The 16,285-nt window shown below is 39.3% G+C and overlaps 1 protein-coding gene across 3 annotated transcripts in view; it reads right to left on the bottom strand.

Annotated features, from left to right (window-relative positions):
- REPS2 (RALBP1 associated Eps domain containing 2) overlaps positions 1-16,285 on the bottom strand; it is a 101,817-nt gene that overhangs the window by 35,087 nt on the left and 50,445 nt on the right. For 2 of the 3 annotated variants that reach the window (XM_049834147.1, XM_049834149.1), the window contains exons 10-13: positions 11,645-11,714; positions 9,511-9,576; positions 5,151-5,193; positions 2,444-2,580 (exon numbers count right to left, since the gene is read on the bottom strand). In XM_049834147.1, coding sequence (XP_049690104.1) covers positions 2,444-2,580; positions 5,151-5,193; positions 9,511-9,576; positions 11,645-11,714 — 316 coding nt within the window. The remainder of the gene's footprint in view (positions 1-2,443; positions 2,581-5,150; positions 5,194-9,510; positions 9,577-11,644; positions 11,715-16,285) is intronic. The other variant, XM_049834148.1, reaches the window with a different exon arrangement.

Raw genomic sequence — 16,285 nt, 5'->3', positions numbered from 1 at the left:
TAGATAGTACATTGCCACCACATTATCTATATTGTAAATCTGTATCATCTGATAGCAGATGAAAACTATTCTAACTTAATTTTTCTTAATTTTTTATACTGTCAGCAGAAATAAGAATACAGCTTGTTATTATACAACTGTGTGCAATTTACTTCACACAAACATGCACACACATTCTTTTTGGTAAGGCTCTTTGGTTTAAGGTGACAGCGCTCAATCCCTCTGTCTTCCTACAAATCGTGTTTTTAGAAAGTGCAAAGTGCACCTCGGTAAAGAGTTTGACCGAAACAATGACCAATCCCTGAGGAAGAATTGACTCTAGATGAAAAACATTTCTGAAAATGAGACTGGAATTTCTACTGAGAAGCAAGATCAGTAGGGAAAAGGATGAAAAAAAGTGAGGTGATCAAAACAAGAGAAGTGGAAGAAAAGAACACAGCTGTATAAAATCAGATTATCAATAGGATGTTGCAGAATAACAACTATTTGGGGCTTAATGACAGGGAGGGTGTGCATGTGTTTCTTTATAGAACAAAGAACTGAAAATATGACTTCCAATGCAGACATTTTACTTCAAAGCAGAGCAAGGTAAATGCACCATGGTACTTGGGTGTGCTGGGATGGGTTGATTTAATCCCCTCCTTCTGATGATGCAGATTTATTTGAAATGGAACCCTTCTTTTGGGTGAGCTATAAATTGTTTAACAAGTCCTTCCTTGAATTCTTCAAGGCTACAAATTCCTCCTTATTCTTTCCCAATGAGTATTTACATTTTTGACACAAAATAAAGCAGCTGCATTAAAGGAAGATGACCGCCACAAATATTTAGCATTGCCATCAGGGAACATTCAAGAGACCAAAAAATGACAGTTCAACACCCTGCAGGTACAGGAGGAAGCTGAACCTCTGGGAGACCTTCCACATTTCTGCAATTTGGTAGCACACTATACTTCAGGTTTTGTCAACCTAGAGCCAATTTTTGTTCCAACTATAAATAGCCATGAATTTGAACCAAATATGATGAACGGTTTTAGGGTGACCAGAGCACTTGCTTTCTTTGCAAGCAATCAACTGCCTACCCTTACTTAATTGACCCACTGCCGGTGAGAAAACCCTCCAAGAAGTATTGATAGGACGAGTTATCCTTTCCTGCACTCACTGTAACAGTCAGTTTGTTAAGTTGCCCAGAAGAGATCATTATGTTACTTCAAAAGTAATGGTGACTTTCAAAACGATCCGTTTCAAAAGCAAGATGTTACTTTTCATTCACAGAATGACTTCTTTGAGAATTTACATTCTCCTTTCATTTATGTTCCAAGAGAAACTTAAATCCAAGTTTAGTTCCTTCCAGTTATACTTTTTATCTGGATTCTGAGAGGATTTGCTGCCTTAGAAAATGTGCACTTGGGTCTGTTTGTGGTTTTATTTTGATGTAAAATGAAATCAAAATTGGAGGCAACAGACCCCTGAACAAGAACCACAGCCAAAGATCAGGAATTGCTTCTCTGTTTAAGGCGGGGTGGGAGTGGGGGAGGGGAGCAGGACTCTTGAATTCTGTCTGGTGTTTGCACAAAAAAAAGTCCCACATAGCAAGAGATGAAACACTTTCTTTTCTACTCCAACAACCACATAAGAGAGCCCAGTTAAAACATTCCTTGACACAGTCAAACCTTGGCTTTCTTCTGAAGCATAAACATGACCATGTTTAACGTAGTCCTTGAATCAGATGATTGGTGTACACCGCATAAAGCTCTGGTCTGGTTCAAGGACACTGCTAAAGCACAGCGATGCTGCTCTGAACAAAAAGCTCCTCTTTCCACCACTCACTGTGCAAGGCAAAAGGACCGTTCAAACATTAATGCGCTGGAGAGCGGTTTTCTTTCAGTTCACTCCAGTTACTATTCTACATTTTCTTTCTCTCCCTTTAACATGTACCTGCGTCAAAAGAAATGACCCATTCTTTCGACTCAAAGAATGGTTTCCGATTGCCCCCATGCATATAGAAGACTTCAACATCACAAAAGTTTGCACGTGAGAAATTTCACTTTCTCCCAGTTTAAACATTAAGGGTTTTCTTCCTGCTTCTGAACTACAAAAAATAAATAGTAATAAAAATCAAATATATTGAAGTTACTGATGAGAATTGTCTAAACATCCAGACTAGTTATAAATAGTCAGTGATGACAGACTACCATATGTTAAGCTTCCCATTATCATGCCAGAAAACGTTATAATCACCTTAATTATAGCAACATTGATTTTTTTTCGCCTCAGTGGCAATGTAATGCAAGGAAGTGCAACTTCTTCTGTTCTGCACTGTATTACTGTCTATAGCAAAGGCAAGCATATGCACATATTGTCAAGCATCTATACAAACAGATCACGTTGCCAAGTATGTACCTAACCTAAATGGTCTCAAAGATGGAAAGAAACCAAACTTTACCTTGTGTGTTTTGTTGAAATATTTTGTTCAGATCCAAAGAGGAAGCTCTGGAATGTGATTTCTGTGGCCTTGGAGGTGGAGTAGGGGGTTCTTCTCCCTTTTTCATGGCATCTTCTATTGATGTGCTAGAATAAGACCTAAGGAAAAACAGGACAGGGGGAGGGAGCAGAAAATATTTTATTTCAGAAATTAATTTTAAACAACTACAGTGAATAGTACCTAAAAATACACTGATCAGGACTCAGGTTCGCAGTGGAAATTCCTTGCCCTAATGACTAAGTTCCCCCTTAGGACAAGATAGATTTATTTGGCAACAGAGGGACCTGTGTGCCTGGAGAAAGGAACGAGTCATGCTTACAGGGCTAGTATTTTTTAAGGCCTTTTATATCACAGCTTCAGGCCTTCTTACCTAACTTGAACTGTCAGCAGGATAATTGTAGCAATTATTTTGAATAAACCCGAGTAAAATTCCACACTTCCCATCCTGCCCCTTACAGTTTCTGTTTCCTTTCCCAACTACAAGGGTAGTGTTTGTACAGGTATAGCTTCAACCTACCTCTTGCAAGTACACATTTTGTAATTTATAATAGTCTAACCATTAAAATAAATTTTTCATAGCAAACAGTCACCAAATTCTACAAAATCCAGAAAAACTGCATGGCTCCAAAGTGACCAAAACTGGTCAAATACACAGCTTTCCAGACCCTTCCACATCACATTAATCCCAATGTGGTGCATTTTGCTAAGAATTTTGCTTTTGCTGAGTAGTGTCCAATATTTTTCAGCTGTTGTAGTTACCAGTTTTTCTGCAAGACCGAGAGCTTTGTTCAAAATGAGCATTGACAACGTGAGATGTTACACTTACTGTAACACATTATGCATGACAGGCAAGACCAAAAACACATTCAAGTAGAGCAGAAATAACTCCCGCTAATGGGAAACAGCTCATTTTTTGCCAAACAGGTTGTTGTTAGAAAACAGCTCTTTAGTGGGAAAGACATTTGGCAATGCTCATCCTATGCTTCTGACATCAACTTTAATAAATACAGGACTGAAAGCCATAATTGCTTCAAAATTTACATGTGACACAAAAACCTCTGCTGATGCTGTATTTTCTGTCTTGGTAGAGTACTGAATTCCATAGGCTTATCATATCAGACCTAACCCAACCCCCTTGAAATAAATAGTAAAGTTCTGAATCAGGATCTTAAAGTTTTATACTTTTACTTTCCATATTATGCAGTGTATATTTTACTTGCATTAAAGTTGTACAACCTAACATTTTGAGACTTTTAATTATTTTTTTTAAAGATTGAGTAAGATAGCAGCTACCAGGCAAAAATATGCATGCCCCAGCCGTGCCAACACAGAGCCCCATGACAGTGAATCGTCACTTCCAGCAGGTGGACCTGGCACCTAAATGACAGTTAAGAGTCAGCAGCTAAGAATTTGCACAGCTTAGGCTAGAAAGCCAGGGTCCAGAGCTGTAACAGACTCAAATCATAGCCTCTGGTGGTCAGGCACACCTGAAGACAGAGACCCTCGAGGTTACAGAGCCCTCCAGGCTACACAGAACAAGCGCAGCAGAAGGTCCAAGTTGAAGGATGCGCTCAGGAATCTTTAGTCTCAACTTCTGCATTGAAGCAGTGACATAAAGTCAGATGTGAGACAGTCATATGTGACACAGCGGTCACATTCAAGTGACTTTTTTCAAACTTAAGTATTTGCTATTTTATGCATTTTTGCATAAAATACTTTTTACACATTTTTTGCATATTTGTAATTCAGTAACACAGCAAGAAAATTTAAAACAGTGTGAAAAGTGAAAAGCTTTGGCTAGCAGCTTAAAAATAGCATACAAGGCAGTTCAGCCTTCCTGGATATAGGTCTTAAGAACAGAGGATTTCAATCTTCATTCATCATGCTTATAGCAGATTCTCTTTTATTAGCAGGCTTTGACAAGCCTGTAAGAAGGGAGTTCCTGATTGTGCTCTCATTACTTAAGAAAAAAACCAGAAGCCCTCTAGCTAGCACCAAAAAAAACCAGTTTGAAGGGCAATGCACGATATGGCTATACACCAGAATGGTGAACAGCCAAACCCAACACGTAATCCGCTTATACATATTTTCTGGCACAGGCTTCCCTCTTCTTTCAAACATCCAAATTCAGCCAGTGTCATTTCTAGTGCACAACAGTGTAAGTCCTTCAGTCTTTCCATCACGCACCACCCAGCCGTAGTCAAATACACGCATGCCAACGAAAGGATTCACTCACCCACATCTGAAAGCTGAGCTACTACTGCTGTTTCTGCGGGAGCATGGAGTCTCTCCCTCCATATGCAACCACTGTGCAGGTTTCAACAGCACGAAATTGCTGAGAACGTTCCCCACAATGGGGTGGTCCCTCCTGTCCCACCACGACACCCCTGGGGCTGGGCTGGAGGCAGTCACCTCCCTGACAAGGCAGCGGGGCTGGGCAGACAGGCAGAAGTCCCAGTGCCTTATGACCAGAGATCACAGGGCCCTAAGGCAGTACTTATGTAGGGTCTATAGCTTACAGATCCCTCCTGGTAAATCTGTCTGATCCGAGTTGTACTTCCAGCACAACACCAATTAAAAAGAAAATAAAAATGCAACACTAGTTCTTATGCCTTATGCCTAACACCAGAGGAACACAGGTCTTCTGAAACAGAAGTGAAAGCAGTACCTGGATCGTGGTCTGGCTTTAAGTGCATTAGATTCCTGAGCAGCTGGAACAGAAAAGAAAAAAGAACAGCTAAAACATCATATTTTAAGTAAATGCCTTTAGGTGCAGAATCAGTGTTCGTTAAAAATGTGAGTGTTGCAAGTGTGGATGTGAGCGTGTGCTCATCTCACATGAGAAACGGGGATTGATTTTCACTTCTCTTTCCCCTTTGTTTTTGTAGTGTGAATGTCCTAAGAATTCAAAAGCCCACTTGTAGTCAGAGCTTCACCTTTTAGTTTGGTTACCAGAACGCAGGAAAAGCAATAGGTCTGACAGCTCTGACCTGTACTCCTGGATGTAGTTGCGACAAAGCAACATAAGGAATAGCATAAACTTTGCACAGAAAACATCTTACTCCTAGTCCAGATATCTATTGGTTGTCCTGCTTCCCAAAGCACAAAGGTTTATGTCCTTCCTAAATACTTTAACTAATTAGTACAAATGTCCATCATCTTACCACGCATAAAAAAATTAACACATCAGGTTGAGACTACTTTGACATTGGGAAGGAAAGATAATTGAAGGTAGAAAGCTTTACAGGCTAAGTGTTGATCAAACACATTTCTATCAGTGTAAAAATCGGTTTCTTTTATTTGGGTAAATGCCAAACATCCTGCCACATGCAGGTTTTATGTCTTAGGAAAACAACAGTGCTGACTTACCTTCTCTGGGTAATTCCTCGAGGCTGTTCCTTGGTTTACATAGTCTTTTTGTGACTTTTCTGTTACTCTCCTTACTAAGATCTGATAATTTTGAGAAAACATATCTGTGTGATTGCTTTCAAATTCAGCCCACTGAGATATCCTCAAGGTATTACAGCAGCATCAATGATCCCAATGCACACACAAAGTGAATCCTTGTACTTTTCCCATTATTCTGCTAATCAAGGTACAACACTTAGGAGAAGCAAGTAAGTTGGGGGTGGGGGGGAATTCTCAGAGTTTCTAGCTTCCTTCAGATATATGCCTACTTCCAAGTCAGACATTTATCACCAGTTACTATACTGCACTACTGACAGATCCTCCAAAACACAGAGCAGGAGCTACCTGTGGTAGCAGCTGGAAAATTCTGACTTTTTAATGGCTTGCATTGTTCTACCGCATAGACCCTCCATAGGAGGCTTTAGGCTTATAGAAGACAAGTAGCAGCATATGGCACATGTATAGCCACACACTATTTCTTCGTAAAAGAAAGTGCTTTTAGGGTCACACAGTGCTAGTTGATGCTTTGGATGGAATAAACCCAAATACAGCTGGCAGTGACACAAATGACTACTTATAAACCAAGTTCTAGTAGATTATTGTCACCACCAAACTGGCTCACAGTCATTCCAGATGTCTGTGCAACAAATTCCTCCTAGCAACTAAAGGAGAGAGAGGGAATTATTATTAAAATATGCAGTGGCAATAATCCTCCTCTCTTTCTGTGTCAAACTCCCAGAGAACACAACTTCAGGCACTGCTTCCCTACAGCCATATGACCTAATTTTTCCAATGCTGAAATTGCTGATTATTAAATTACATGCACAATTATTAAATATATGCCACTTAGAAATAGGAAGTATAAATCCTTTCCAAGCTAAGCCACGTTTAAGAACCTTCAAATTTTCCTTCTTTTATGGAGACCGTAATTCTGTTCATACTTCTTTTCGAAAGCCTTTCATCTAAAAACCTGCAGGTAAAACTGACATTTAAACTCTCTGAGGACATCTTGTTGAGGTAAACAGGAAAGCACACAAGTAAGAGAGAATCCCAAAATGACTACTAATAAAAATTATAGGAATAGAATACTACTGCCAAGGATTTTCTTTTAAGCTTGTGAAAAATCAGGAAATTCAAGGCTATGATTACAAAATACCCAGACTTAGCTTTACCTTTCAAAAGAACTAGTATAATATAAAAAAATATTATAAAGCAGGTAGTTCATTATTAGGACATGGAAATAATTCTGGCAGCATTTCCATAAGACGTGCAGTTATTTTGGTACGCTCAGTCTCTGCGTACTTTGTGGTTGAGGTGCAGGTTTATACACATACACAACATAATCATTCAAGATAATACAAAACTATTTATCCAGTTCATGAGTTTTCCATATTTCTATTACTATGGATACATAAGCCTAACTTAACATGAAACTGATAAAAAGTTAAAGCTGTTGAGTAATTAATTACATTTATTATTTAAAAGTTTGTACAATTCTTGGAGTAGTAGAGCCTGATGAACTGAACAGCTTGGTTTGCACTAAAGTCATATATGATTGTGGACTCTTATTTATTCATTCACAGGAGAACGTGAAGGTTCCCAGTTTGGTGTTCAACTGCTCCCATGCCCTCTTCCAATAAAACTTCATTTTAACATTCCAAAGGATGTTGATTCAGTAACTTTTGGCTGTAGCCTAATACCCTATACTCGCTTTACAGGCTGAAGATTGGGTGGAAAATTGTACCATAAAGGGTGCAAGTATGCCACACAACTAAAGAAAAAAACCCAAGGAATTCCCCACTAGTCTAAATCACCCCCACTGACTCATCTCTTAATGGTGGCCCGCAATCCTTTAAAAGTCTAAGGCCAACAATGATCTTGCACTTAAGAGCCTCAATAAACTGGCCAGATATTCAGAGATGCCAAGCATATAAAGTTTTTACCTATGTCAAGTTCCTAGTCCTTCTGACGGCAAAGAAAACTTTCCCATAATGAAGCACAGCAGCAGCATCTTTCCTGAATTTACACAAACAGCCCAAATGAATAACCAGAAAAGGATGCAGAATTTCTCCTACTTCATCCCAACTGAGTTCTCATCCTGAAGGTTAATGATTACAATGACCTTTCAGAACAGTGACTGATTCTGAAATAACCGCTCAATTACTGTGCTGTATCTAGTCCACTGGATTGATAAACATCTTTACTTCTGACATCAATCATAACATGCAACCTCAGAGTGTGCTCGCTCAAACCCTCAATGTGCAGGACAGCAAGGGTGAAACCCCAGCAGCGACAGGAGTCATGACAAACGTCTCCCTTGGTACAGAAACACAGCAGGGCTGCTGGAGGAGCACAGCTGCATTGGGAAGCCCTCCCTGAATAGGAGATGAAGGACATGGGGAAAAGAGGTCACTGACAAAGGAGATATGCTTAGGAAAAAGCCTACCCTCATCTGCACACCGAAGATGGAATTGCTGAACTGAAAATAAAACTCCCTGGGGCGCTCCTGGGCAAAACCGGAGGGGAGGAGAACAGAACTGAAAGTCTTGCAAGCACCCTCCTCTCCCCTTGAGAGGGAAGTGTAAGAGAGCATGTGTGTGTGTGATGGAGAAGCAGCAATCATCTGAGAATAGGAGCTGAAGATAGGAAATCTGGCAGCTGCCAAGTGTTTGGGAAGAAGCCAGGAAAAAAAGAGTTGAGAAATGAGGCATGCAGCTGTTGAGCAGCCATGAAAAAATTGAGCTATAAGACAAAACTGCTGTGACAGACATGTGGGGTCAGTTTTCTTAATCAAGAATATCTTCACAAGTAAAAACATTTATGCAAAACAAAAAGAAAGCAAGTCCAGATTTTAGCTTGACTGGAACCAGGGAGGTTCTTAACTCTTAACCGCTCTAGGAAAGAGATTAACAAAGAGGAAGGCAAGGGAGGTCTGATTAACTCAATGGAATGCATGGGAAGTTTCTGAAACAACTATGCAGTTTTGACACATGCCGTTCCAGAAGTAACATTTTCCAGTATGATAGGAACAAGGAATGTATATTGGAGTGAGAGAGGGAAAAATCAGGGGTGGTTTCAACAAAGAAATGCCCCCCCAAATCAAAAGCTTACATCAGTGCTGCAAGTGCCACAAGGTCTGTTTCCAAAAGGCTACCTACCCTTAAACTCCTTGACAAAAAATATGAAAGCTCAGTTTTTTCAAAGAAACAGGCCATTTCAAAATAGTTACTGAATACTTATTCCACACTTGAGAAGAGCTTTATCAAGAGGTACAATATCATGTATATGCTCTGGCATCTTGCTTGTAGTACAGAAAAACAAAATTGAGACGCCTTACAAAATGCTACATTAAAAACATTTCCCACACATGAATAATGCATATACACTAACAACAAGGGAAAGAAAGCAAGAAAACCTTCTGAGAACCTTAAGTACTAATTAAGATTAATTTTGCAAGTAGTAGTCATTATGAGGTAAAAGCTAATTTCAGTAGTAAAATAGTATGAGCAAAAGGATCTTAAAAAAATTAATCAAATTACATTAATTTAGGCTTACTGTGATATAAAAATATTTGATCAAAATTCTAATGGAAGTAACATGTCAATTTTTTTTCTTCTTACCTGTTTTCACAGTCAAGTGCTGAAATTCCTTTGGTATCATTTTGAGAGCAGTGCTTACTTTAAGAGCTTAATAAAAAAAAAAACAAAACAATGAGAATTACTTTAGGTATGTGCAGGTAGAATCTACAGGTTATCAGCTCTGAGAAAGGAACACCCAAGCACTCAAAAAAGTAATACATTTTAAGAACACAAGAGTCAAGAATACAAAGGCCTATGCCCAAATTGTCAAATAATCCCAAACTTTGAGAATTTGGGGGTTTTGGTGTCTAAATCCACAGTCTTCTGTTTCAGAGATGTAGCGCTCTCACAGAGACTGCAGCTGGTGACACTTGGCAGAGCTGGGACTCAACTCTCCCACGTTACAAACCTGGAAAGCCAGGGTGCACGAGAGACTGGCTGCTTCTGAAGTCTGAAACCTCACCAGCCCACCCCAAAGAATGTCATAAGGCACCGACAGAGCCAGGGTTAAAATTTAGGAAATCCCAGTCTTTGTGCTTACTCCCCTTCCACTGACGCCTACACAGCCTTTCTAATGACTTTCTTAAGGCGTTCTTAATGCATTGTAGCATATTTTAATGTACTGTAATATACAGTATTATAAATAACCACTTGGAACGAAGTCACTCATCTCCATCTGCCTTTATCAAATAAAACACGTGGGAAAAGTCTGATTCTTGTGATCCAGTTCTATTTACACTATCTTCCACATTTAACTATATCATAACCTGACAGAGTGGAGCTAATTTACTTGTATAGTTCTGAAAATGGAGGAAACTTTGCTTCTGCAGTCCTGAACTACAGTTTCTTGACTTCTGGGGAGATCTCCTCAGTCAGAAGAGCGATCTGCTCTTCCATTTGTTAGGACAGCAATAAATGGTGGAACAAGAACATTTTTTTCTTTGGCTGAAAAGGTAGAAATCTGTGTCATAGGTAGAGCACATCTTCAGCCCAAAGGACTGCATGTACCAAAGCAGCTTCCCATTTGACTTAACATGTCAGCTACTAAGAGGAAAGCACAAGTTCTTCACCTACACAAGGAAGGAAAAAAAAATTCCCCAAGTAAAAAGTAAATCTGCCCTAGACATATGAAAGCAATAATCTTCAAGTTTGAAGTCTGCTCTTTTCCATTATGAATTTTACAACAAAAAAAACCCTTGTCAATAAAACATGAATTTCTTAGATTATGCTGACTTGTCAAAATGTTTTACAAACTGCCATCAACTCTGACAACCTTTCTTTGAATGAGGGACACTGGGAATCTGCCAAACTCAGTCACACCTGAGTGTGGAAGGTGATTCAGGAATGTGGACTACCTGATCTCACAGCTCTGATGCAACCACAGCATGTGGACAAGCTGGGAGGTCAAAATGTGTAATTTTTTTTAATTAAAGTATAATCCACAGCTCTGAGAATAAGGCAACAAAATACCCACAACTGGTTTGTTTCTACAGCTGAGGGACAGGGACAGCAAGCGAGAACCTGAAAGGTCATGGAAAGCACATCTAAAAGGGAATGACTGTGATGATCCAGCACTGACTCTGGAAGCCCTAGTAGCTGCTGAATGGAAAAAGAAAAAGATCACTTCAATTTAACATGGCTTGCTGCTGACAGATTTCAAGTGAAATAAATGAATCAAGTATTTTCAATCTAGTTTGTCCAAAACTTTTGTTTTGCAAGAAAATACAGGGACTTTATAGGTACTTTTTTTTTTTAAAATAAGAATAAAAGCTAATTTTGAAGTATTGCTATTTCCTGCAAAAAAGGGAAATCCAAAATTTGGCACAGTGTAGTCTTTACTCTTAAAAAATTCCTCATAAGAACAATTATAACATTATTAAAATAAGAAGTGCAACATTAATTGCCTTAGGACTACACTTATTTTGGAAGGTGCATTTCATACCATTCACATAAGATAGAACTAATTTTGAAGCAAACATATCCATTTATTTGTCTTCAACTCAGCTGCTGTCAATGATTTAAAAGAAATGTCTTGCTTTTAAATCTATAGCAACACATAGGCAGCTTAGAAATTAAAAATAACATTGCTTCTGTCAGCAAATATATGGAATTACTAATAACACACAGAACTTAACCCATAACGGAGGGGCTGGGGGGAAGTGATTTATTTGAATACCTTGTTTGTCATCTTTCTTTGCATCTTGTAACAGGGCAGAATTATCAGGTATCTCTTCAGCTGACGCCTTCTTAAAGAAAGAAGATGTATTTATTATACTGATTGGCATAGCACCCACATTTCTACAGTCAAATATTTAAGAATGCAGATCAACACAAATAAAGGTGATATTCTCTCTTGCACCATGATTTGCTCTGTAAAATAAAGGAGCATAGAGGACCTTCAAAAAGACAACTGTAACTCTGCTTTTCAGGGTACAGCAGTTCCACACCTGAAATTAATTTGCGAAGCACTTCAACAGCAACTGACAAGGAACTAAGGACTATATGCAAGGGGAGACTTCTCCCAACATGGCAGTGGTATTCTGTGTTTTCTTCTCTCTGTGGGTGTAACACCTGTGTTAGGGTTGAGGAAACCTTCTCCAGTGCCTTCACCAGAGTTAGTCTCCATCAGAACAGACTCTCTAGCCAAAACTCAAGCCATACTCCAGAGCCCAGTAGTTCTGCATCTAAAGTCTTCTGGCTGAGGTGGCTGATCCTTGGACTACTCTTTTCTTTGAACATGCAGTCATTGAGATGGGAAAACAAACTTCATCAGCATGCCTGTTGGAGGCCCATTCAGGTTTCTGATGGGAAAACAGGGAACTTCTCCCCAGTCTTATTCCTTAACTTTTCTTTATTTCAGCAGCAATTTACAATACAGGCATTTGTGGTAACTTCTGCTGTGTAGCTCACAAGAAGAAACGAGGAACAAATTCTACTACCAGAATCTGTACGAACAAGGATATAACTCTGAAGCCAAAACAATAAAGCAAACATCAGAATCCCTAAGCTTCCCTAAATATTAAGTGATGCTGGTTTTTCCCAGGGAGCATGGAAGAGGTTAGACCTAAAAATGGCCTGAAATCCATTGGGCCTAAAAAAATTACTTCAGAAACACAGATTTTACAGATATTTAAAAAAAAAAAACCAAAAAAACAACAACAAAATCTCAAGACAGTAATTCAAGAAGGCCAAGTCTGGAGTAAAGGGCTATCAGATCTGTTTTATGAAATTGCATGTGGGATTCCCTAATGCTTCTGAGGAAGCAACATAGCAAAAACATGGCTTGAGGATTCTGAAAACATTTGTACAAAAACTTCACATCCCTAGCTAGCCCTGACTCTCTAAAGTAAAGAGCATCAGACTAAAGACCTAATTCAGTGCATGCTTGAATTGATGGAATGACTCTCACAAATCTCAATGAACTGTGAGCACATTTCTGAGGGCGTTTAGAGCAACCCCAGCCAGTCATTTTATGCATATAGTGTGAAATCTTGTGTTTTATCATTAAGCTTTTGGCAGTGAGAAAGCTTGTGGGAAAGAGCCAAAGGAATGAAAAAAAAAAAGAAAAAAAAAGACCAGAATCAGAGTGGGAGACAAAAACCTGAAAAGAAAAATAGGAAGCCAAAACCTCCTTGGTTAAAAAAAAAAAGCAGTCACCCTTGTCATTCTTGAGCATAACATTAGCAGTCTTTCTGTGTTTCATAAGTTTAACAAAGCCTAGCATTCAGGTGACCTGTCACCTGCCATTATTTTCTACATGGATGTATTCAGGAACTGTTTCCATTGTACTGCAGTACTGTAGTTCAGCAGTCACAGTAAAAATAGTCTTCTGAAATTAATAAATTAAATAGCCTGAATGGATGATAGCTGGGAAGAGACAAAGACATGGAGGTAATGCATAACTGATTGCATTGATAATATAATAATTTTAATTTAGTGATCAAGTATCTAAACTATATTTCCTCAAGCAGCCAAGCTACGAATTAAATTGCAACAGTGAATTACTGCATTTCCCACAGAGGGAGATGAATGGGAGATGAATCACTGACCTTCCAAATGATACTCATTCAGTGTATTAATTCTGAACATAAAAACATCAATTGAACAAAAAAAAAAAATCAAGTAAAAAATCATTCTCAAACCAGTTTTGAGACGAGATTTTATAGTTCATTAATTTTGGATAACAAAGGACCAAAATAACAAGGCCCTGAAACAAACTAATTGAGAGCTTTGCCCTGCATGTCTAGGACCCAGACAGTGAAGAAATGGAGCAAAATCAGTCAACAATTGTGATCTAGTCAGGAAACACTATCTGTGCTTAGCCAGCAGGCAATCATGCTACAGATTCTTCTTAATTTCCATCCTCAGCATAAATAATCCTCTGATTTTGCAGAACATCCTGCCACCTTGCAGAACCTAGGAATGGAGCAGAAGACCCAGCTGTTCCCCAAGAACATTATCTGACTACAAAGGCAGCACAGTAATCTGCAAGTTAGTGGCAGTTATAGTGAGAATGTCTCAGGAGGAGAGCACAGAGATAAGGCAGAAGAGGTCTGAAAGCTTAACTGCTGAAAATTGAAGTAAATATTAAACATAAAATGGGGGATTTCTTGTTTGTTTGGGTTTTTTTTACATTGTGCTGTATACCCTCTACAGTTATTTAATTATTACTATAATATTCCTACTATTATCATCTCCACTGCAGCAGAAAAATCTAAAAAGCAAAAAACCATACAATTTAATTGCTTAGGAAATCACCTCCTTCTAGATTTATCCTTACTCTGCACATACATTCAAGGACCACAAACAAGAAGAGCCTAAAAAACAGACACTTAATAAGATTATAAATTTGTATTGGTTAGGTTACTGAAATGACATTTTATTTCCAAGAAAGACAAGATGACTCTGAAAGCAAGATTTCTGAGCTTTCTGAAAGATATAAAAGAACTTTCTAATCTCACAGTCCCAAAGGCTGCACTACTAAAGAGCAAGCTTCCTCACAACTCTGCAATAACCAAAGACCACTTTGCTTATCTGGGTAATCACTGTGAAGCCGTATGCTAACAAAACGAAGGACTCCCTAGGCCACAGAGAATACTGAAGTAGATCCTGAAGTCAAGAAGTTACATAAACTGAAGCTTTTTAATTATGTGTATAAAACATACATCATTGTATGTTTACTTATATTTTAATATAATTTAATTATGTACTATACCTGTATCTTTTTTTACATAAGCTTGTGTATTTGTATACGCACATGAAAATGCAAGTGAAAAAGAGAAGCTGACAGGAGTCTTGCCTACTGACAAAAAATCCCATCCGAACAGGGATGTGACAGTTTCTAAGCAGAAGACAAATAATTCACTCTAAAACCCGAGTATCTTTAGCTGATGCAGTGAGTTAACTCAAATGCTCAGTTGACTCTTACTGCAGTCTGGAAATGGAGTTATGTATATACATACAGACACATGCTGACATCAGCAAATGAGTTTTCAATGCAAATCGCTTTGAATTTTGCCTCTTACACTTCTTTAAATTGCAAACCAATATGCATCTATGCTAACGAGGCACACTCTCAAGGGACTGTTGAGCTTTGCCACACCAACAGCACAGTGAAGAAGTGCTAGTGCAGCATGGCCTGTGGCACAATCTTGCAGCCCCCTGCGAACCACCCTCCCAAAATAAGGTCACATGCAAGGGACAAGGCTGTTCTGCTGCAGTAAAGGACCTGCCCACACTGCCAGCGTACCAGCAGCCTGCACTACCAGAACAGTGGCGCTGCTTTCAAAACCCAGTACGGCTGTATTCTGCCGAAGCTGCTGTACGAAGAGCAATACCACCTAGGGAGACCACATATATTTTAACAGTTCCAGAAGATAAACTGGATGCTCAAAGCGCTGGCTGCAGCATTGCCCAAAGTGAACACTGCACTCCATAGCAGCTCAGGAGAGCCTGTTTGGTGATACCACTACCAAGCTGGATTTGATGAGGGAACAGCTGGGTTCTGACCCAGGAACTCGCCAGAGCAAGGCACAGGGAGGAAACAACTGGAGAAGTGCCTTGCTGAGCTGCCATGACATACCATTACTTTTTAACTTGGAAGCAGCGTCAGAAGGGCCCATGCCTGCAATCAGTCTGCCATATGATTAACTACCTTAAATATTAAACCCTTAAATCCCACAGCATATATATTCAGAGTTGCAATATCCAGGCACAACTCGGTGGCCATGGTTAGTTCAGCTTTACAGGATCTTTAAAGTTTCATTTTTTAACATCAATGATACACTCTTCTCCTTAATTGAGTTTTGCTTGCGACAGTCTTCCATTACAAGGCTGGTATCTGTTGTGATATGCTACAATGGATCTCCATTCTTCCCTCAAAACACTCTTCCCAGCTCCTTACAGTTACTACCTAAACCCTTAGATGGTAGTTGCTTAGACTATGAAAAGGCTGGATATTAAAATGGAGACTGAATCACTTAGAACAGAACTATGCATGTCCATACTGTACAAAATCTTGGATAGTTTGAGCGTCCAAAGAAGCAAAGTACAAGGAATCAAGACAAGCCAAGACACTTTAATTCTCGTCATCAAAACTGGGGGAGCAAGTGTGGAAATGGAGTGCTGTAAATGGAAGAAACACTCAAGAGCTACACAGTCAGGAGTGCCTGACGATAACAAGGTCTGCGCCTGAAGTCTCATGTTTTTGACCAATTCATATTCAGGAGATACTTCACCTGAGCACGGTCCTTGTGCCACCACCCCTCCTGCAGCATGGGCTCTGCCCCTCATCGCCGGCTCCCAACGCCCAAGGGAC

Source organism: Accipiter gentilis, chromosome 31 (assembly GCF_929443795.1).
Source record: "Accipiter gentilis chromosome 31, bAccGen1.1, whole genome shotgun sequence".
Taxonomy (NCBI): Eukaryota; Metazoa; Chordata; class Aves; order Accipitriformes; family Accipitridae; genus Astur; species Astur gentilis.
Note: the sequence above shows the minus strand (reverse complement) of the source record. Positions and strands in the feature narration are given on the sequence as shown.